The sequence below is a fragment of the Mustela putorius genome, unplaced genomic scaffold (assembly GCF_011764305.1).
Source record: "Mustela putorius furo isolate JIRA1106 unplaced genomic scaffold, ASM1176430v1.1 tig00003871_pilon_pilon_pilon, whole genome shotgun sequence".
NCBI classification, from domain to species: domain Eukaryota; kingdom Metazoa; phylum Chordata; class Mammalia; order Carnivora; family Mustelidae; genus Mustela; species Mustela putorius.
The window spans coordinates 8,653,540-8,677,537 of NW_025422023.1; the positions used below are offsets into that span (position 1 = coordinate 8,653,540).

The 23,998-nt window shown below is 36.8% G+C and overlaps 1 protein-coding gene across 9 annotated transcripts in view; it reads right to left on the bottom strand.

Moving 5' to 3' along the window:
- The window catches only part of PPP3CA (protein phosphatase 3 catalytic subunit alpha), a 317,085-nt gene that overhangs the window by 24,373 nt on the left and 268,714 nt on the right, over window positions 1–23,998 (bottom strand). For all 9 annotated transcript variants that reach the window (XM_004748169.3, XM_004748167.3, XM_004748171.3 and 6 more), the window contains 2 exons: window positions 13,025–13,150; window positions 10,587–10,661 (listed from right to left, as the gene is read on the bottom strand). In XM_004748169.3, the coding sequence (XP_004748226.1) occupies window positions 10,587–10,661; window positions 13,025–13,150 (201 nt within the window). The remainder of the gene's footprint in view (window positions 1–10,586; window positions 10,662–13,024; window positions 13,151–23,998) is intronic.

The following is a 23,998-nucleotide window of genomic DNA, read 5'->3' on the forward strand; positions in this document are numbered from 1 at the left end:
CATAATTAAAAGTTACTTCTGTTTACAAGTTTTAATTTGATTTCACGGACTTTTGTTCTCTGAGACATTTTGTCCCATCTGTTCAGGGACTCCTCAGAAGAATCGCAGAAATTGGCTATACACATAAATCTAACTTGGGTAAAAATTAAAAGATCTCAAAGTACATTGGAGAACTTCCATTGATTTTTCAAGAAACCATCACATAGTCAAACTATACCTTACAAAGAACATTTGAGTTGATTTATACTTTATTTATACTTTATTTCTACCAAAGTAGAAGCTAATGGGATTTCACATGCCAGGTCAGACTGGCCTCTTTGTCATATCAGAAACACATCAAATTTGTAAACTGATAAGTCAAAATCAAAGCAAAATGAAATAAAATAATAAATGCCGAGTTAATAATTTAGACTTCTTGGCTATGGGAGAGACAATCATAATGCCTGGGTGTCCAAGCTATCCAGGATTGTTCTGTGTATAGGTGAGGATGTAACGGTTCAAAAAGGTATTTATTAAGGACCTCATTGTGCCTGTATGCTAAATGCCAAAAGGATGCATGCACTAGAAGGGAATTCTGGACTCTTATGGATTTATGCATTCATCAAATGTTAGAACTACATTTAAACCGTCCAAACTAAATTTATCTCTGAAATGATACAAATTAAGGGGGGAAATGGACAGCGTAAAATATGTTTCATGGTCCTACGTGTCATATGCTAGATAGAAAATGAACTGAGCATCATCTGATAGCACAATAAAAAAACAGGCCGAGAGAAGTAAGGCAACTCATTGGTCTGACAGTGGAGACCGTTTCCCCCCACACCCCTCCCGGCCACATCCCACCTGGAGGCATGGGTCTGTATTGAGCTTATCTGAAACAAAGCCACTCAAAGGTCTTCTGGAGCTCCTCAAGACCTAGGTGGGTGTTTTGCCAGCACATGGGGAATGCAGTGATGTTTTGCCCAAGAATGAGAATAAAGAAATGAGCATTGGGTTGTGGCCTATGATCAGCACACAGGCATGTACAGGAGACTTAAGTGAGACTTAAACAATAGCTACAGATATTATTATCTTATCAGAGGAAGGGGATACACCAATCAAAAATGTGCTGGTGGGCCACAGAGGCAGAGTACAGAAGAGAAGCTGAGGCAAACATCTGAAATGTCTAGGGAAGTTCTGTCCAGGGAGCAAAGGCTTCAAAGGTTCTGGCCCTAGTGCAAGGCTTTAGATCATGAATAGCAGCTCGTTCACTTGTCTGAAGACCTGAAGATACTGGCAAGTGGGAGGGAGAAAAGGGAACCATGGTGAAGAATTTTGGTTGGGAATAAAAGACGTAGGTTTGAGCTTTAGCAATTCCATTCACTAGTTGTGCTGTCCTGGACAGGTGACTAGGTTTCTAGTCTAGGTTGTGTAAAGTCAAGAAGGTTCAAAGTGCTTTATTTGCATTATTTCATATAACCTTCACAACAACCACTAGAGGAAGTACTATTAGTCTCCACCGTCCTTAGCATGATTCTAGGGACTAGAGATGGTAATTTGCCTAAAGTTAATAGCTGAAAAGTGCTGACCCAGAGCCAAAATCCATTACAGTAGCAGGTTGACTGATACACTTCATAGGTGGGTTGAAGAATTAAATAAGTAATGTGTTCATTCACTCCCAACATTTAACAAATGTGTGCCCAATACCATGTTACCTGCTAGAGCACTTAGCACAGAGCTTTGGTCCATGAGAAGTACTTAGTAATGTTTGCAATTATTATTAAGAAGAAGGAAATGCTTGTGGAGAGGTGGACATTCCAATTCCTCTAACACTCACACTTCTCACTGTAGATTAAAAGACTGATTGTGTGATCTTTGTTAATATCAAGCTCCCCAAGTTGGGACCTCAGTTTTATTTTGCGCCAACCAGGCTAAAGGCTGGGCCCCAGATAATGGCACATCTACTAGGGGAAAATGCTGGCAGCCAGGATGCTGCTGGTTTCACTTTTCAGGAAAAAAAAAAAAAAAAAAAAAAAGAAAGAAAGAAAGAGGAAGGAAGGAAGGGAGGAGGGAAGAGAAAGGGTTAGGGGAAGGGAAGGGAAAAGAAACACTTCCAAAAGGTGGGCTGACAAAATATAACCAAGATGTCTATTTCTATGCTGAGAAAAAGTGGAAGAAAAGTTTTATAGTAAAAGTATAGTAAAAGTTTTATACGTAAAGAGGAAGAGCCCAAACAGACTACACTCATAGAAAAATATTTTTAAAATCTAGATTTTCTGAGCACTTATTTCACTTTTTCATAAAGTCCTTAGACTCATTATCAGAGATCAAATGATTATTATCAAAAGAATGTTTTACAAACGTTGGACTCACAACAACTCTGTCTGCAGTTGTTAATTAACTAATAATTATTCTCATATAAGTACTTCGGGTAGACAACTTGGACCCATAAAATGGCTTAGTACAAAGAGAATCATGAAAGCTCTGCCAAAAATACAAGACGAATTATCTTTTCTTATGGTATCACTTTCCAGCAAGCTTCCATTACCACTCTAGTCCCTTTTGTGAAGAATGCCTCTCTCACATCCAAATTACCTTAACCTTGTTTGTGAGAAGTGATGTTTTTCTAAAGTATAGACATATACACAGAATCTTTGCCTTCATCGAGGAAAAAGAGCTCTCTACTTCAATTCCTTTCAAATAAAGAATGTATTCAGGTTTCTTTCTCAAATTTCTCATATTTCTTTCTCAAATACATTCAGTTGAAATGTATGCTTAGATACGCAATAGCTAATGTTTAGTGTAAGTTGGCCAATGTCAACACTAGTTGGAGGAAGGCTCAAATACTACAAAATTAATGATTTTTAAACCTGGGTATAAATACTGTACATGTGTAAAATACATGTGTCTCTGAAAATGCAACATAAAATTTGAGAGTATTATCTTACTGTAAGCATAATATTCTAGCCAATGGTGGACACGATCCAACCAAATACCAATAATGATATGGCTGTTTTTTTCATGTTTACTTTGTTCTGCAAAGTCTGACTTCTTCGTAATGTGAAAATCCGGCTAGGTAATAAAGAAGCACATTTGTGCAAAATCATGGTAGTACAATATGAAGGGAAAGCAGTACTTTCAATGTCTGTGTTGTTGTATCATTTTAATTAGCAACTTAAAAGGACTTTAATTGTTGCAACTAAATATGATAAGCTAGACTTGACGATACTGATTACAATATGATGGCTACCCAGGCACCTTGTTTGATAGTCAAGGCCCCAAAACACCAATAGCCATAAATACGATGGGAATTTCTAGCCTACTATGTAGGAAACCCCTGTGTATGTTTTTACACATGTTTCAATTTTAATGATATATTGGATATAAACTATTTGCTTCCTTTTTATGGTATAACCATGATAAAAAAACAAAAGTAGTTACCTTACTATAAATGGTACAGAGTACAAGGGATACATTTATTGTGACAAAAATGGCTTATACTCTACATTATAGACCAAAATATTAAGTAACTGAAAAAAAACAACACTAAACTCGATGGTAATCCATAAAATCCTGATGAAAAAATAACAAAACCTTTTATAAAATACTGAATATTTTTCCTTTCTATGTATGTCTTTCCTTTCTCCAATTACCTCACTCAAACTCAAATATTATAATAAAGATAAGAGAACTTAACACTGGTCAACAGTCAACTAAAACTCATCTTTTCATATCATTTCCTGGAAAACTTACATGGATTTCTCACATGGCTGTACATCCAAATGCAGTAATATACATAAGGTGTTTTTCTTTTCCTTGTCAGAAGTAAAAGACAAGAAAAACTCCTCTAAATTTTCTCCTTGAGTTATCAAATATTTTGTCCCAATGCATGCTCCCTCCCCCAACCCTTTCAAGCCTCTGTAAGACAAAATACTTAAAATCCATTTCTTGCTGCCTGAGTCTCTCAGCTCAACGAAGGCAGAAACCATGTGTTTGCCTGCATATACAGAAAAGGACATTCCATAAAGGAGTATTTTTACAGAGAACTAAAAATATATAAAATAAAATAAAAATATGATATGAAAATTGAGGTACTCTGAATTTTATTTTTTGGCCCTTTGCCAATGATTGCTATGTTCTTTTTTAGCTAGTATAAATACCACAGCCACCATAAACATCTCTTTTCAATAATCTGATATCTGACAAGCATAGTGATGTCCTAATATTTCATATTTTGGCCAGACTTACATCTCACAGTAATTTTTCTGCACTTGGTGCAAATATTTTTAACAGCTGCTGCCTGAACCGGTATACAATCCTGGTCCTTTCTACTTGATCTCTCCTTCTTTCTCCTTCTCTCCTTTGTCTCTTTTTCCCCCAGCTTCAACAAGGGTTAATTTAAAGGATTAGCCTGCAATTTTCTGATCTTACCCTTTTATGTCAGCAACTTTAGAGGCCAATAGAGTCGATTGTGACATTTAATTCTAAGCCTCTATCACTAGCCCAGATTTTGTACCCAGTTTCCAGGACTCCACTTCCAAACCTCACTTAGATATTTCCAGAGCTATGTATGTCCCTTTTACTTAAACTCATTTCTCCTGAAACTTGTTTTTCCATAAATGTTCTCATCCTCCTAGACCCCTAGGCCTGAACCACCCAAATTAATTTTTCTTTTCTTTGCCCCGTTGATTTATAGCTCTAAGTCCTTGGACTATTCTTTGAAATAGCTCACTTTGTTTTATTATTAACACTATCATTGTTTTGATTTGGTCACCTCAACTTTTAGATACATTATCAAGTTCCTAATTTATATTCCTACTCATCCTTTGTTCATTTTGTAAGCATTTTTCCAAGCTTACCAACTTCAGGTTATGTGTCAATGTTGACAGAACAAGAATCATATCACCCTGTGTTCCTTGAAGCTATTTACTTATTTATTTATTTATTATATCTAAATGTTTCTATTTTCAGGCTTCCTGGGTGGTGCAAGCTGGATAAGAGGCTTGATTTCAGCTCAGGTCATGAACTCAGGGTCCTGGGATCAAGCTCCATGTCAGACCCCACACTCAGCTGGGAGTCTACTTGAAGATTCTCTCTCTCCCTTTCCTTCTGCCTTTCTCCCTGCTCTCTCTCTTTCTCTCTCTCTCTCAAATAAATAAATCTTTAAACGTTTCTATTTTATTTTTAATGCTTCTAGGTAAATTTTGGGGTTTTTATAAATTTTTTTTTAAGATTTTTATTTTTTCATTTGAGAGAGAGAGAGACAGAGAGACAGCAGGATCAGAGGGAGGAAGCAGAGAGAGAGGGAGAAGCAGACTCCCTGCTGAGCAGGGAGCCAGATGTGGGGCTCCATCTCAGGACCCTGAGATCATGACCCCAGCTAAAGTTAGATGATTGACTGATTAAGCCATCCAGGCACCCCTCGATGTTTCTATTTTTTATATTAAAACTTAATATTCCCCTTACCCCAAACTGTCAATTATTATAGGACATACATCTTTTTTTTTTTTTTTTCAAAATCAGGAACCTGAAATATAGAAGGATATTATGAGATGCACAGAAATGACAATAACTGCAGCCATAAGAGAAACTCTAGGTTAATGGCTTTTGGTATATGTGTTGCTGCCAGATGCCAAGGGCAGAAGAAGGGAGTTTTTAAGATGAAATTTTGTCGCAAACGTTCATCATGGTAACTAAACACAGTTTTGATAGAAAATAATATAACCAAACCTTTATAGAGGTATTCTTCAGGGACCAGTCAAGTGCCGTGTTAGTGCCACTAATTCCCAACTTCACCCTTCAAAATGTTGGAAATGGCTTTTTTAAGTTAGACTAAAAGAAGTGGGGAGACACTCTGGAACCTATGATATTTCATATCAAGAATTACCTAATAATTCAAAGCAGATGATGGGAGATAATTTTCTTGTATAAATTTAGATGGTTTCATAGAGGTTTGCAAAAAACTGCTCTGATCCCATATTCAGTGACTGGTCTGTGGTTAATATTAGGATAACGCAAAAATGTGGATAAAGGAGAAGAGTTCCACCATGTGGTTTGCTCTTTAGATGAAAGCAGAGGAATAAATTCTAATTTGATATTAAGTCTTTCCAGTGCAGCCTGAAACTATACTTGGCTTGAAATGTCTTCATTTTATTATTCTTTTCTTTCCTTTCTTATTCTACAGGATTTCAGTTTCACCTTCACTGTTCTGTGGTAGCCAGACTTGCCACATAACATAGTCTCAAACATAACTTGTGTCTGTGTGTATGTATGTGTGTACACACACATACACACACAAACACACACATGTGATCTCAGAGTCTACGATTTTAGGACTTAAAAGAAAGTTCCAAATAAATAAATATTTCTAACTCATGAAACTGTTATTAGGTTTCTAATGCTTATCATTTTTCCAGATGTTCTTGTTGTAATAATGAACAATAAAGAACTCTTTGAAATGATGCAGTTTGCTTGACTTCTGTCAGCTCTCCCCCCATCCCAATTTTGGGATAACTTTCTAATCTTTGGCCTGAAATGAGTCTTCTTCATTAATGTGAATTAACTACCCAAAAGAAATACATCTATTTGGATTTCTTCTTTCTCTAAAATGGTCTGGTGAATAACAACCCCAAATTGAAACCAGACTATAATTTTATCATCCAAAATCAGAAGTAGAAACAGGAAACAAAGACCCCAATATATATAAATTAGATTCTCAAACAACATGCATTGGTATTAAACTGTTTAAAAACTTTACAAGATAATACAAGTTTTTATTTTCAACATTAAAGAACCACAGACCAATTTAAAATAGCAACCTTGTTCTAGATAGGCTATCAAATTCCTTTATTTGTAAGGCAGATGCTAAGGAGAAGAAATTTGTGGCGTGATTTCTACTTAGCAAAGACTAGAGGAGCCAGGAGTTAATAGTCTGCTCAGCTACAACAAAATCCTGAATATAATGAATCACATAACTTCTTGGAGCAAACTAAAATTAAAGGGATAGAATGAAACTGTTTTATTTGCCATTTATTTGACTTTCATGGCTAAATAGTACAAAAAACCTACTTTCTTATTTTATAGTGTATTTAAACAGAACAAACTATATTATGTTTAACTGTTGTTTCTTCACAACAACAAAAAGGCATCACACTGCTTCAAAGAAAAAGATTCCAAGCATTGTAATCACAGTTTGTAGAAAGTTCAAGAGTCTGAGAACAAGGCAGACATTACTTTGAATCCAGGCTCTACTACTTCACTAGCTGTGTGACCCTACACTTTATCTTCACCTCATCCAGTCTCAATCACTTCAAATGTAAAAGAGGGATAATCATAGCATCTATATCAACAGGTTGTTTTAGGAGGAGATAATATAAATCACTTAGTAAATGTAGTTAAAAATAATGACCGTTAATAATTATGAATTTTTGTTGGTCAAAATTAGTAAGAAGTGAATATATATAAAGGACTTAGAATAATGCCTGACACATAGTGTCAGATTCTGTTATCGCCATCGTTAAATGGTAAAGGGGAGCTGATGGAATGTGAAGGAAAACCAAAACTCATCCCATAACTTCCATTCCTCTAGGAAATGAAAAGAATCCCTACTTGCCTTAGACTTTATAGACACTAAGGAGTCAATCTGATAAGAAAAAAAGATAGTCATGGATTGTAGAGGTTATCATTACTACCTTGGACTTTGCAGTTGACATTGAATATGGAACAAAATATTAAGAAGAACTTGATAACTCATGAAGAAATACTACATCTCTCCAACCCCACCCTTAGAATTAGCAGCCCTTTAAGGAAGAGGCTCAGTTAATTGCTTTGCGGTCTTCTGATTCCTGCTTTCCACCTCTGTAGCCAATAAGCCTGGAAGCCTGGTAGGTAGAGCAGAGGGCCCGACCCTAGAGAGAGACAGACTACAGGCTGCATGTGGGAGGGACTGGGAGGAATGAGATATTTTCTCCTAAGTTCAAAAATAATATTGCACCCCTCACTCCAAAAAGAAGAAACTTCAATATACATTCTCAATAAACTATAATCTCAGAGAGTTCCAGAGTTCTGGAAAGTTTTCCAACTCGTACTTTGAGTACCTTTGAAGAAATTCATAGTTTTTGCATCATGTTACACAAGACACTAAAGAATATTTCTGAGTATTTACTTCAAAATGCATAATGTCCTAAGTTCAACATACTTTTAATTAAAATTTTTATTTCTATTTTCTTTAGAGGGCCTAATTATAAGATGTGAGCTTAAAGATCAGTTAGAGGTCATAGCTCTTTCTCTGCATGACCGACTAAAGATTTAAGCACGGTAGAGTGAAATTTCAGTGGTCTGCTTAGAAACAAACAAAAAAAATGTCCAAATCTCTTGAAAGATATGTACTCCATAATTGGAATTAACAGGCTTAAAAGCAATTGCAGATAAGTAACTGGATGATGACTGAAAGTAATTATTCTAAAGCAGAGTAAGTCACAAAATATACCCTTTCATGTAAGTGACCAAGAGGGTGGCTAAAGAGAACTTTTGCTGACCTAAGCACTGAGTTAGTCTTGGTAATGTTTAATGGCAGGAAACACCTGTACTGGTACAGGCATTTTAGCTGCAGTGCTTAGCACACACTAGGTGCTTAATAGATATTTGCTGAGTGAATGGATTAATGTATAATTATAGTCTACTTATAAACATCTTATTACAGGTCTACTATGCAGTACTATTTATGTTACATTTTTATCATATTGTTTGTATTATAAATATTGGCCAATGAACCTGACTGCAATAGAGATTTGTTAACAGAAGCACATTATTGTATTAATGCTAATTAATCTTTCTTTTGAGGAATAAAAGGACCATAGGGAAAGACAACTATTCAAAAGTGTGTGTTGACTTTTAAGATTTACGTTCTGCCAGGGTGGTATTCTTTCTTTAGAAGAAAAATCTGTCATGATAAAAATATTATCTCTTGAATGATATTACTGTCCCTGGAAGAGTTATCAGTAATGAACTGTGGCTATAGCATATGAAACATCTAGAACCTGGATCAAGCATAAAATATCCATTGAACTCTTAGATATTTCAAAATATATGAATATATGAATATAGTTATTGAAGTAAGTTCTTACAGCTACTTGTTAGCTAATTCTAACCTAGTAAATATTCATATATATTTACAAGTATTATATATATTACTTTCTCTCTTTCCTTATAATATACATACCCTTGCAACGTGATCTACGACTAAAGAATAGGCTATGGAGACAAACAAGTAATGAAGCTGGGAGAAGTTCTAGAAAGGAGAAAGACTGGGAAAGGATAGGCACAACTTGATACTCCACATCTACCTAAGTTTATAGACTCAATTCATATGAGCACAGGAGTACTTCTATTTTACTTTTGCCTGAAGCATTAGTATCTTGCACTTGTAGATGTGACCTGCATTAAATCTAAGTAAGCATTACATCATGCTGTTTAGCTTCTAACTTTCAGAAAGGACCACATTCAGTTTTCATTTGACTTAAGTGCAGTTTTAAAAGGGAAACATGTTGGCGCGCCTGCGTGGCTCAGCTCCTAAGCGTCTGCCTTCAGCTCAGGTCGGACTCCCTGTTCTGCCTGAAGCCTGCTTCTCCCTCTCCCCCTCCCCCTGCTTGTATTCCCTCTCTCGCTGTCTCTCTCTCTCTGTCAAATAAATAAATAAAATCTTAAAAAAAAAAAGGAAACATGTTATCAGTTTAAATTTCCGCAATATCTAATTTCTGCTGCCACATTCACTCTTCAATTTATAATCTGTCTTATTGCATTGATATTTTCTGTTTATGCATCAGTCTCTCTATCCAGACTGCGACTTGATGAAGTCTCCGGCATCTTGGCATCCTAAGTGCCCTACAAAGAGTAGGTCCTTATTCATGTTTACGGAAATATGGTTTGCTCTCACACTCTCTTCCTGCAACTACATTTTGGTTAGGTTGCACTGATTTTGAAGTGCCGTGGTAAGAGCCACAGCAATTTTTTCTCTCCATCTTTCACGTGATGGGTCTTCATCTCTTACAGAGGTAGGATACTCTTCAAGGGTAACAGAATACCAAATAGTATCTTAAACAACAATACAAAAGCGACATAGCTTATTCATAACTTATTACAGGTAGAAAAAAAAATACTGGTATTGACATGAATACCAACATATCAATGTGTAAATATCTTCTTTTATCATAAACATCAAAATATGAATAGCTGACAGGAACAACTTCACTAAAGGCACTCTTCGAAAGTTACGTAGTAAATGGTAACGTCTGCTATGGGGTTGAATTTTTCTTTTTGTTAAGGGGCCAAAAAAGTCACTTAGCAATGTGAGCTATTGAAAGATGGTTATTAAAATAGTTCACTGTTTTCAGGGTAATGGGAAAATTATTTCATGGTGTGTGTGTGTGTGTGTGTGTGTGTGTATGTACTTCCTCAAATCAAATGGAAAATATAGTACCTTCCATTCTCAGTACTATGTTATAATTTAACATAAGCTTAATCTTAGAGATTTGCTCTTTGGGTTACCTAGGCGACACCCATGTGATTATGTGGCAAACAGCATTAGCACATAGGCTCAAGTCTCTTACCATCAAATCCATCTTCTTCTGACCCCAGTTCATCATCTGAACAGATGTTGAGGACATTTACCAGCATCTCGGTCACTAAAAAGGAAAAAAATAAAAGCAAAAACGCTCAGATTTTTTTATTATAACCTTAATGATTACTCTGGGATTATTAATGAGCAAGCTTAGCAATAACATTTCTTACCTGTATTGTATAGAGAATCTCCTGCAAGATAGTTTCTATAAAATTCAGATCATTAAAGATAACCAGCTTTGTGATTCTACACAGACTTTATGTTTATAAAAGTATTAGCTTGTGTCTATGAAATTGTATGATAACATTTAACTAGCCATAGGTCAACAGACAATGGACAACCAAATATGTGGCTGTGGATATACCATATGTCTATGAAAGAGGAAAGGGCTATTTCTGAATTTTTACTTGTTGTACAATGAGACTACGAGATGTAGACCACATTGAGACCTTCTGTTTTGCAGGGACTCAATGAATGCTAGATCTCTTTTTAAATCTTTTTAATCCTCCAGAGAACCCAGCACAGTGATAGGCATGTAGTTCTGTGTTTAATAAAAAATGCTGATTGAGGGACTAATATATTTGAAGTAGTTTCAGGGATACTAATAAAAAAAAATAAATGAATTGATACATCATTAAATTTTATTTTCAAAAAGCCTTAACAATAAAACTTAGGTAAGTTTAACAAGAAATTCAATTGGCTAAATTGATGACAATAAAACTGCATGAAAGTGTTGTCACAGAAATTAGTACTGCATCACTTTTACAGTATAAGATGCATGTTATTTACATTTAACCGTTTATAAAATTAGGTTGGTTTCTATCATGAAGGTGAAAAGAAACTTGCCCACTATTTCCTCAAGAGGTACTATTTGAAATCCATGTTCTTCTAGAGTGGAAGACATATGATAAAGAGTAAAACACCGGTGTAGTCAACACTAATCCATAGCTTCAGTTTAATTATCAAAAGTGAATTACATACTCAAATACATGAATAGGTTCTTTTATAACAAATGTTTAAAATCTGAACATTTAATGGCAACAACCCAACTGCAGGGTGTTCAAAGGGTGCCCAACAGTTATCAGGATTCACACTGCTTCTGTTTCCTGAAAAGCCAACAGAGGACAGTAACACATGTAGTGTTCTGATCAGGGCGGGAATGTGGTGACACGGGTAGTGCTGGGAATACCTATCAGAGACTCTTGAAATTGATTCTTGCCTTATTTTGGTGTCCGAAAGAAAGATTTATTCACTGACCAATCATAACTTCTGGGTTATATATGCCCATTGTAGGGCATTTAAAGGAAAACCCCCCCACAAGTATTATAAAAAATAAATATTACATTAATATATTACATATACTTATTAATATAAATAAATATTTTTAAAAATGTGTAGTTTTTCTCTACAACCCTCTGAGGGGATGCTGAAACATGTGAAAACTCTTACCTTTATTCTGAAGTCTATTTACCTGCTCTAGTGCTGTGTGCCAAGATACACAAGGAATGACCTGGTCTGTCCCAAGGCCTCCTGACCTAAACACTCAGGCTCAATGGGTGCCAGCCTGTCCTTGAAATTTTTGTTGAGGTTTAAGTCAAAATAGAAAACAAAACAAAGGGAGAAGGAAGGAAGGAAGGAAGGAAGGAAGGAAGGAAGGAAGGAAAGGCAAGCCAATTCTTTTGAAAAAACTGGGACAAGATAATAGCTACAACTTTTAGATGTAAATTTGTCTCCTTTGGCAAACACTGATGGTCTATTTGTCATGAACCGTTTTTTTGTTGTATATATTGTCTTTCAAATTATTATAGCCATTGATCACTATCATACTATGATTATTATCAACATCAGAAGCGTGAGAAAGGCATAGCTATAGTAACCTCTTAATTTGACAGGGAGTTTGTAAAATAAAATAGCACTTTTGAATTAATACAAAGGGGTAAGGAGAAAAAGGAGCCATTATTACAGCTTGAAGCCAGTTAAAACTATATATCTGTTACTTTTAAAAGATTTTATTTATTTGACAGATCACAAGTAGGCAGAGGCAGGCAGAGAGAGAGGAAGGGAAGCAGGCTCCCTGCCGAGCAGAGAGCCCGATGTGGGACTTGATCCCAGGAACCTGAGACCATGACCTGAGCCGAAGGCAGCAGCTTTAACCCACTAAGCCACCCAGGTGCCCCTATCTGTTACTTTTAAAAGGGTTCCATTGTTCCAACGAGATGATATAAATACTCCTGGTATTTTTCATCGCTTTTGCTTCCCCTTATTTCAGTCATTGCATTTTGTGAACAGGGTATATACGGTGACATACTTTCAAATCACTTCTCTCATGTTGCAACTCATGAATTGTTTTGGTTAGAAGAGTCCCCATCTCTTCCCCTTCCTTCTTGTATAATTACATGAAGAACATCTCAAGATTCCCCAACACACCTTTTTCCCCAACAAATGGCAGGGACCAAGTGAAAACATCCATGAAATTGGGAAGCCAGTATGGGTGAGGAGAACAGTTGAACTGCCTGATATTCATGACGTTGTTCTCATACTTCAATACTGCAGCTGGAAACAACAAACACAAGGGCATTAGATTCACATGCACATATTTCTGCTTCCCCACGTGGCTTTAGTTGATCCAGAGAATTCAACTATGTGACTCAAGTTCCAAACATCAAGACAAGTAGCTTCATCAGCCACAAATATTTATACCATTGGGAATTAAACTATACTCAGTAGAATATGTAACTGCACAATATATGAACGCTAATATGAAATGGCATTACAATTTGGCAAATATTTATATAAGATGGTTAATTAAAAGTCTGTCAGGAATTGGTCAAGCTCTTCTCACAGCCAAGAACATGGTAGTCGTATTTAACATCTAATGAGCCTAACAAAAGTGTAGTATAACTAAATTAGTTTGACAATTTAATAATCTCCACAAATATTTGAACAGAATTTACTTCTACGCTTAAAGAAAAAAGAAAACCACACATTTCCCAGTAGAACTCACAATGGTTGTACGCAGTAGTTTAAATTAGATTGCATTCTTGACTTAATAAAATAAAGTGTCTGGATTGAATCCTGCACAAAATTTTATACTGGTATCTGACTTCACCCTTGACTTCTGAAAAGAATGAACCACCCATGACTTAGGAAAATGAATCTGCCCCTGAATTTCACTCTGCTTTGCATGGTGTCTGTAGCTTAGATACACAGTTACATAGAAAGTTATGGTTGCAGAGATCCTAAGAACATCACTAGTCACACTTGCAAACAGATTCAGAAATTCATTCTATAACAATCCTGATACAAGTTTAGTAGGTCTCTGTGAGTTCTTTCTCTCTCTTTCTTCCTTTTTTCCTTCTTCCTTCCTTCTTCCTACCTTTCTTCTTACCTCCCTCCCCTCTCTCTCTCCCTTTCTTATTTCATTTTTAAGTAATCTCTGCAGCAAACATGGAGCTCGAACTTATAACCCCAAGATCAGGAGTTGCGTGCTCTGCTGATTGAGCCAGCAAAGAACCCCTCTGTGAGTACTTTTTTTTTTTTTTAGTTGAACTTTTTCCCAAGCTGGAGCTTTAATCAAGCAGGAGCCCCATATAATTTCCCACATTTTTTTTTCAGCCTTATAGAGGTATAACTGAGATATAATAAATGGTAATGTAGTGAAAGTATACAACATAATGATCTGATTTATGTGTATATTGTGAAACGGCTCCCACAGTTGAGTTAATGAACACATCCATCACCTCACTTAGTTATCGTGTGTGTGTGTGTGTGTGTGTGTGTGAGAGAGAGAGAGAGAGAGAGACAGAGACAGAGACAGAGACAGAGAGACAGAAACTTAAGTTCTACTCTCTTAGCACATTTCAATTACACAATACAGTGTTATCAAGTAGTCATCATGAAAGAATGTAGCTACTTTTTTATTCTGATTACTTTCTTTTCTTTTTTTATTTATTTCTTTTCAGTGTAACAGAATTCATTGTTTATGCACCACACCCAGTGCTCCATGCAATACGTGCGCTCCCCAATACCCACCACCTGGCTCCCCAGACCTCCCACCCCCCGCCCCTTCAAAACCCTCAGATTGTTTTTCAGAGTCCATAGTCTCTCATGGTTCACCTCCCCTTCCAATTTCCCTCAACTCCCTTCTCCTTTCCATCTCCCCATGTCCTCCATGTTATTTGTTATTCTCCACAAGTAAGTGAAACCATATGATAATTGACTCTCTCTACTTTCAATTTAGGAAAAGCTACATGCTTTAACGGCATCATCTGTTCTATGGATAGACAGTTTTAAATTGTGGGAAGTTCTCAAGTTGAGTTGAAAACTTCCTTACCATTTACTGATCCAAATCTACCCTCTGGAAAAATACAAAACAAGTATGCTTCTGATTCTAAATGACAATCTTTTAAATATGAAGAACAAAACTCTCACATAATACCTTCTTGAGCTTTGGAAATATTTTACTTTTATTATCCTCTCATGGCCTGATTAGCATTACATTAGTGGAAATTACTGAAGAAATTCTAGATGATATCAAATGGGTTTTGTCTTGTTTTGTTTAGGGGTTTAAAACATAGAGAAATCAACCCTTTCATTATTTTTTTTTACATTGTAGCACTTGATTACAGATAATAAAGACAGCCCTTCAAAATCTGTTTTTTGAAAAGCTGCCAAAAGTTTACTACGTTTGAGCCCTTGCATTAACTTCTTACTTAACAACATCTTTCACATAGCATTGCTTTCGTAACTGCATTTGCTCCTCCACCTGGAATATACATATGTACATATAAATATGTATATGTACATGTGTGTATATACACATGTATATACATATATATAAACACGTATGTATATGCAGGTGCCTAGGCTCCATGCCTAGTGTGGAGCTCACTGCTGACCTCATGACCCTGAGATCAAGACCTGAGTCTAAGACCTGAGCTGAGATAAGACTTGGACGCTTAACCAACTGAGCCACACAGGTGCCCTCACCTGGAATATTTTCTTAGAAACTGCTGAGTACCCCGATTTTTCCATCCTGTGGTGTCCAGTCCAGACTCTACCCCTCCAGTGAAATATTTTCTGATTTCTTCTAGTGGACATAATCTTAAACTTCTTCTGAATTCCAAAAGTCATTGACTTACACCTCTATATTGCATTTATTATTCAATTTTGATCTCAGCCATTCTTCTATGTCTTTAAGACATAACTTCCAGATCTTTAAAGAGAAGTGTCATGCAACAAGCTTCATGTTTCTTTGTGTTTCACATACCACCTATTTAAATTTTTTTTTAAATTTTTATTTTTTATAAACATATATTTTTATCCCCAGGGGTACAGGTCTGTGAATCGCCAGGTTTACACACTTCACAGTATTTAACATTTTTTTAAAGATTTTATTTATTTATTTCTCAGAGAAAGAGAGACACAACACAAACAGGGTCGGGGGCGGGGAGCAGCAGGCAGAGGGAGAAGCAGGCTCCTTCATGCAGGACTTGATCCCAGGACCCTGGGATCATGACTTGAGCCAAAGGCAGACGCTTAACCAACTGACTCACCCAGGCGTCCTTACATACCACCTTTTATTTTTATTTATTTTATTTATTTATTTGAGAGACAGAGATCACAAGTAGGCAGAGAGGCAGGGAGAGAGAAAGAGGGAGAAGCAGGCTCCCTGCTGAGCAGAGAGCCCAATGCAGGGCTGGATCCCAGGACCCTGAGATCATGACCTGAGCTGAAGGCAGAGGCTTCACCCACTGAGCCACCCAGAAGACCCCGTACCACCTTTTAAATATAGATGCTCAGAAGTTAAGGATTGATCTTGGTATTTCTCTTAAAAAATTTTTTTTCAGGAAAATTCTTTCTATTCCCTTTGGCTCTACTTCAGATGGGATGGCTTTTAGTGACTTTTCCTCATCCTGCTCATCCTTTTTCTGGGAACATGCCACATTGGCAATACCCCTATAAAAGTGTGGCCCAGAACGAATAGAATCTTTTTGGTGGGTTTAATCAATGTAGAATATGAGGAGGATCTATTTTTCTCCTGTAATTTGGATATTATATATCTCATATTGTAACCTAATAATATGTTGATGTTTTCAGCAGCTTGCAGTTCACTAAAATCTTACTTAAGAACAGGATGGTCTTTGCTTTGAATCATATTTCTGGCTTGCCAGCCGGTTCCAGGGAACAGAATCATGACACTTTGGGGACAAGGAACACAGATAGTGCAGTCAACATTGACATGAAGGGAGTTATTCTCTTCTTCCCACAGAATGGAAACACGTGCAGGCTTCAGTAAGCACAAGCAGGGGGAGGGGCAGAGGGAGAGGCAGAAGCAGGCTCCCTGTGAAGCAGGGAACCCAATGAAGGCTCAGTCCCAGGACCCTGGAATCAGGACCTGAGCTGAAGGCAGACACTTAACTGACTGAGCCACCCAGGTATCCCTACGTTGTCTTTTTTTTTTTTTTTTTTAAGATTTTATTTATTTATTTGACAGACAGATCACAAGTAGGCAGAGAGGCAGGCAGAGAGGAGGAAGCAGGCTCCCCGCTGAGCAGAGAGCCCGATGCGATGCGGGGCTCGATCCCAGGACCCTGAGATCATGACCTGAGCTGAAGGCAGAGGCTTTAACCTACTGAGCCACCCAGGCGCCCCCCCTACGTTGTCTTTTTGAAGAATAATTTCTTCTCTAAGTGCCCCCAACCCTTTTTATTGGCATTAGGTTGGCACAGCAAGAAGAAGGAAAATAGATGTTATAACTCACAGCGCCCTGGAGGATAAGGAGAGGCTTAGGGAGACGCTCTACAAAATATCTCACTTAATCCTTACTACAAATCTGAGAGGCGGGTGTGACTGCTTTTATGTTATAATCTAAGGAATCGTGGTTGAGAAGTGAAGCGGCTTGCTCACGATCATGCAACCAGCGACTGGATGAACGGACTCCTATCTAAACTCAGCTTTCACTGACATCAAATCCATCACCCCCCACCATTCCCTTCCGTCTCTTACAAATTATAAATGGATGAATGAAGTCTAGTCCTAGTGGTCATAGTAATTTAACTTTGAATATCATATTCATAATTAAAGATGTTTTAGCTTTTGCCAAAATACATATTTGAGAAAATGAAATATGATGCACATTTAAAACTGAGGGTACGGGTTGCTCTATAGATAAAATGGAAGTTCTGTTTTGTAGCTGGTGAGAGAAAGCATTTATTCTTTCAACATTGACTAAACACAATTTATTGGAGTGCCTGATAAAACAAACATTTTTTCAGATTCCCTTTTTGTTTATTAACATCAGAAATAATAACATTTTAACAGTGGCTACATTTACTAAGCATCTACTATATGCCAGGCACTGTATTCGGTCCTTCACAAAACAGAATCACAAATCTTCACAATATCCCTCAAAAATCGTTCTTAATCATTTGCATTTTGAAAATAAGCAAACAGAGACGTTATTTGCCCAAGGTCACACTCGAGAAGCAGTTAAATTCAGTTTTGGCCTGAATCTAAAGTCCTTATTCTTTCTAGAATTCCATGATATTCTCAAACTAACTGCACCAATCATTCAATGTCTGACAAGTTTTGGACAGATTCTCCTTCCACATTTATTCTTTGTAAAAAAACAAAAGAGCACTGAATTGGAGGGCCAGGAACCCCGACTGCTAGATGGGTTCTCTCATTTAATACTCACAAGACCCAAGGTGACTTAATGTTTTGAGGTCTCAATTACCTCCCCTAACTTTATCTAGAAAATTTATATGACTACTTCTACTTCTAGATCTGAATAACAACAAACTTCTGGGACAAAGACCTCATCATTAAAGCAATTATTGATTAATATTTTCAGTAATTCTAGAAGCTATTTATAGAACATTTTCCTACTTTTCTATAGGTTAAAAAAAGAATAATTAACATAAAAATGCAAATGCACCAATATGTATTCTTTTTCTTCAGTGACATAAAATATTCATGCACAAATACTTCCCAAATAACCTCACATTAATAGGTTACTCATGAATTTTTATTATTTTGTATTATATATGTGTGTGTGTGTGTATTTCAGAAAAATACGTGGAAAAAAAGCCCTTTAAACCAAAACAGTCCCAAATATCTATAGTCACGAAATTCACAGTTAACATTTCATCTTCCACCTCCCACGTCCGCCCCTGCCACCTGCCTCTAACTGTCACTGGGATTACAAAACTAAACTAGAGCCCTAACAGTGTGCTGTTCTCTGAAGTACTTTAAAGACATTTATCTCCAGTGCAGTATAAATAATACAAATGGTTGTACTTCAAGAATCACTCGAGACCAACTCCTGAGACCTTGTCTGAGAAACAGAGAAAGAACAAAGTCTACCATCAAGAAATCTCACTATTTCACAGGCAATTATACATGACCTCCTGTCATTGAACAGTACATCAGAGGCCTGGAGAGGGATGATGACATATATACAGACCTTGCGTTATTAGCCAAATTTAGAGTGGACCAGATTGCATAGAAAAAAGTGCTCGTCTGTTGCACATGCACTTGTGAAGAATAGACAGGACAATACAATGGAAAGAATACTAATCCCCATGAGTCTGGAGGTCTGACTGCCAGATCTTTCTCTGATGTCAGTTATGGTCTAAAAGTTATGTAATCGTTTTTACTGCACCTGTAGAACCCAGTGTAAACATGGAAGCCATGCCGTGCACAAGATACAAAATCAGTAATCAAGGGACAGCTCCTACTTTAAAATAGAGAAGAGCCACTGGACCTCTATTATTTTTAATGCCACAACTAGGTGCCCTGAATAGACTGAAACCCAAGAACAAAATCATTCCTCTGTTTACTAAATGCTAGGCCATATCCAAATTTGTAAATTAAAGGGGTTTCCCCTACTTAAAATTTGAGATTCTGATGAGACACAAAAACCAGTATTTCTTAAGAACTTGGTAACATTTCACAACATCTTTATAATTGTCATCATCAGGGAGGATGATGATAGGGCAATGAGTGAAAAAAAAAAAAAAACAAGACAAAACAAAACAGAAATATCCAAACAGACCTTCTAATTTAAGAGAAGTTAGCGACATACTGCGAGCAAGATTAACTGGTTCACCAAACCATGGGTTCAACACATTTCAAGTGGATTCCAAGAGGAATACAAAGCGTCTTTTCTGAAAGCCTTTAGATTAGCAATGTAATGCTCCCAGCATACTTCTCAGGCTTTCTCAGCACCACTAGTGCTATTTTCAATAGAGGAGAGGAGAGGTCAAAAGAATGGAAATAATGAATTCTAATAATATTTTCCTTCTCCTTAACTCTAAATGACCATCCACGCCCATCTTCAAAAGATGGGACAGAGGGACAGAAAAGATGAGAAAAAGGCAAATGGTGGCACTCTAGACTCATTATAAAACAACCAGAAAAAGAAGGGGGGGAAAACGCATAAGAGACCCAAGAATTAATAGTTAATTAATTAATTATTATTATTTTTAAAATTTCAGTTCTGCCACCTGTAGACTATAGATACCCCAGCAGGAAAACTAGCATCAATGAGTTCTTTTGGCAAAGTCCTACCATCACAGAAGGAGACATGATGTCTTGATGGATAAAATTCTTTTTTTTCTTTTTAAAGATTTTATTTATTTATTTGACAGACAGAGATCACAAGTAGGCAGAGAGGCAGGCAGAGAGAGAGGAGGAAACAGGCTCCCTGCTGAGCAGAGAGTCTGATACGGGGCTCGATCCCAGGACCCTGGGACCATGACCTGAGCTGAAGGTAGAGGCTTTCACCCACTGAGCCACCCAGGCACCCCACATGGATAAAATTCTTGAGATAGTACCTATATACCTATATACTTACAATGTTCTTTGCCAATATTTTAAGATTTTGCTGTATGCTGCATGAAAGTGTTTCTTTGATTCTGGGAGAGATACCATACATTTTTAAAAATCTGTATTTTCCCATAGAGATTACTTTTTTCTTTTATTAACATATAATGTATTATTTGCTTCAGGGGTACAGGTCTGTGAATCATCAGTCTTACACAATTCACAGCACTCACCATAGCACATATGGTCACCAATGTCCATAACCCAGCCACCCTATCCCTCCTCTACCCCCCAACCTCCGAGCAACCCTCAGTTTGTTTCCTGAGATTAAGAGTCTCTTACGGTTTGTCTCCTTTCCTGGCCCTGTCTTGTTTCACTTATTCCCTCCCAATATTATTTTTTTAAGGTACAATTTTCCTTAAGGATTTTGAGAAGACATATATGTATAGTTTTTGTAGTACATATTATAGCATCTATAAACACCATTTCTATGATTCCTTACATTTTGAAACCTGACTTCTAACTCTCATTTCCTTGTTTTTCCCTCAATGTCCTGTACTTGCCAGGTGTATTTTGTTTTAAAAAGATTCTTTTCATTATTACTAGTGACCTAGGCTAAGGGAAATTTATTAATTCATGAGGGTTGCTGTATTTGGTGAGCAAGGACTACAACTTATAACTCACTTTTACTCTATAGTTCATAAGACTGATGACAAAAGTGAGTGTTCAGTCATTTATGGAGGCAGATTTTAAGTCTTCATTTTTAGGTAATTTTGTCTTAATGACATTCTTCATTCTGGGTTCCTTGAGAAATTTAGTATTTAAATTGCTTGATTTAGTACATCGGGTCTCTCACTGGCAACTTCTCAATAACTTCCATGTAGTGACTGAATTTCAATCAATTTGAAGTACTTTATTATTAATAAATATGAACAATAGGTATATATAATTTCTTTGAAGCTATGAGCTAATGATTTTGTATTTTTCAAAATACGCACATGTGTGTTACTCTATATAATCCTCTTATGCACATATCTAGTCCTTACCAGCTCCTCCTACCTTGTACACTCATCCTTCATGGTACCTTATTACTTTGCTGTAAGTGTCCTACATAAAACTTGGTTGATGAGGGGCATCTGGGTGGCTCAGAGGGTTAAACCTTCTGCCTTCGGCTCAGGTCATGATCCCAGGGTCCTGGGATTGAGCCCCACTTCAGGCTCTCTGCTCAGCAGGGAGCCTGCTTCCTACTTGTGATCTCTCTCTGTCAAATAAATAAATAAAATCTTAAAAAAAAAACCTTGGTTGATGGTATTCTATGTACGTGAAGGAAAGAGACTGTAGCAGATATATCTATGAAATAGTATGAGTCAATTTTATGATTGTGTGTGTACTCGTGTGTGTGTATAATGGTTCTCTTTTTAATATTATGTTAGTAAATTTTGAAGAAGCCCATTATTCAAATACAGAATTTGGGTAAGTTAATAAAAGGAAAATGATGGAAGGGATGAAGAAGGCAAGATCACTTTTTTCCTTTCACGGTGCTTTGCACTGTACCTGGCACATGGTTGGTGCTTAATAATGTTGGTCAAAGAAAAGGTCTAAGGAAAGGAAAGAGAGAAAGGAAGGACCAGATGGAGAAAGACAGGAATGACAGAAAGAAGGCAGGCAGGCAAAGAAAAAGTAAAAACAAAGTTTTCCAGAACATAAAACATGTAACTTCTCATGAGGCTAAAAATAGAACTAACCACATACGAACAGTATGAAGGGAACATGCTGGAATTCAGAAGAAAGATAGTATGTCACTTCGGAGGCTAAGCCCTGTTTTAAAATTGCCAAAGTGTCTCTTAATTAGACAAGAGTGGAAACAGTATTGGCTCTGTCACAAAGTAACTGTATGAACTTGGGCAAATATTTCTCCTGATTTGAGCTTTACCTTCTAAACTTGTAAAGTAGGAAAAATTATGACCTGTTCTGTTGTTCTCAAAGTATGAAGACCAAATAAAATGATATATGGGATTAATATACATGATAATATATATGATTAGATAAAATATCTGGCACCTGAAAGACACAAAGTATCATGATGCAGTTTCAAATTCTTCAAGGAAGAGATAGCTATCTATGTTTATCACATTGCCATTTTATAATTCCCACCTAATCACATCGAAATACTAACATCTGGAGAGTCTGGGCTGAAAACTGATCCTTGTAATCAGTTCAAGTCCAGTGAAACAGTGTGAATTTTTTCTACGTTACAATTTCACATAGAGAACTTTAGGCATTTTTTGCTAAGCCAAGAGGAAAGAATGAATTATGAGTTCTTTACCAGTTTTATCTTTAAGTTCTAATACGTATTAGCATTAGTTATAATGCTAGAAATAAGGCTTAAGCCACTATAGTAAATGAGAGAAAAAGGTTTAGCTGAAGCTTTAAACTGCTAGAGAAGTGGGCATGGCCTTAGAAGGCACTGTGCCTATGTCTTGCTCTCATTCAATGTGGTCGACACTTGTAAGCTCCTAGTGCACTAGGATACCTGGGCAGGAGGTACCTGGAATACTGGCAGTATCTGTATGCAATCACAGAACACCCTTTTCACCTTCCAGCTTGTACTTGGTATTAAGCCCTGAGCTTGCTATGGTTCTAGGTTGCTATCTCCAAGATACCCTTGGCACGGAGTTAATATTAAGCCCATATCTTTGATATTTTCTGTGGAAAGTAAGATCGCTGCAGACTTTTTGACATTGGCAGGTCAAGTTTCTTGCAGATCTAGAACTTCCAGACAACGAAGAGCAAGTGATACGCCCATGATTTGGGTCTTTAGCATTATGTAGATTGTCCCTGTTTTTCCTCCTATTAAATGCTTTACAGAGAATTCGATTTCTAGAGAAATAGGTTTCAGTTCAGTCTAAGAATCTTCTAACCATCTGTCAGAAGACGGAATGCAACACCTCAGGACACATCCCCCAGCTGATCCCCTTCAACTGGCAGCAGGACTTGCCAATGAACCTGCAGGGAGGATTTAGCATTGATCCAGATCCTGTCTTCATCTTTGTTTAAGGTCTTGTATAACTTCGAGAGCTCAATCCTCTAATTCTATAGGCGACACTCTGAGAAGCAGGGATTACCTCACTCACTGAGTTACTACTTACTTAGGGAAGTTCCACAATTGCTTCACTGCCAAAATCGGTGATTATGTAGCAATGATGGCTACGCAACCAAGAAGTTTATTTGTCATTGCAATGATACTGAGGATGCATTCAATTAAAACATATACTCAGGGTAATTCTTAAATATTAAATCTTGATGGGTTTTCTGTTTTATCCTGTCCTATTAATGCTTCAGTGTAAGCAAGTGGACAACTGGACAAAAATATCTAATTAGAAAGTGACCTCCAGCAATGACACTTTCGCAATGGAGCTAAATGAACAAAAGCAAGAGTCTAAGTACCTAAGGGACACTTTTTAAAGAGAGAAATCATTTATTTGAGAAGAACATAAGAGATACCCCATTCTTTTAGTAATGTATATATTTGAATGTATATCATTCATATAATTTTAAAGGGATAACAAATGA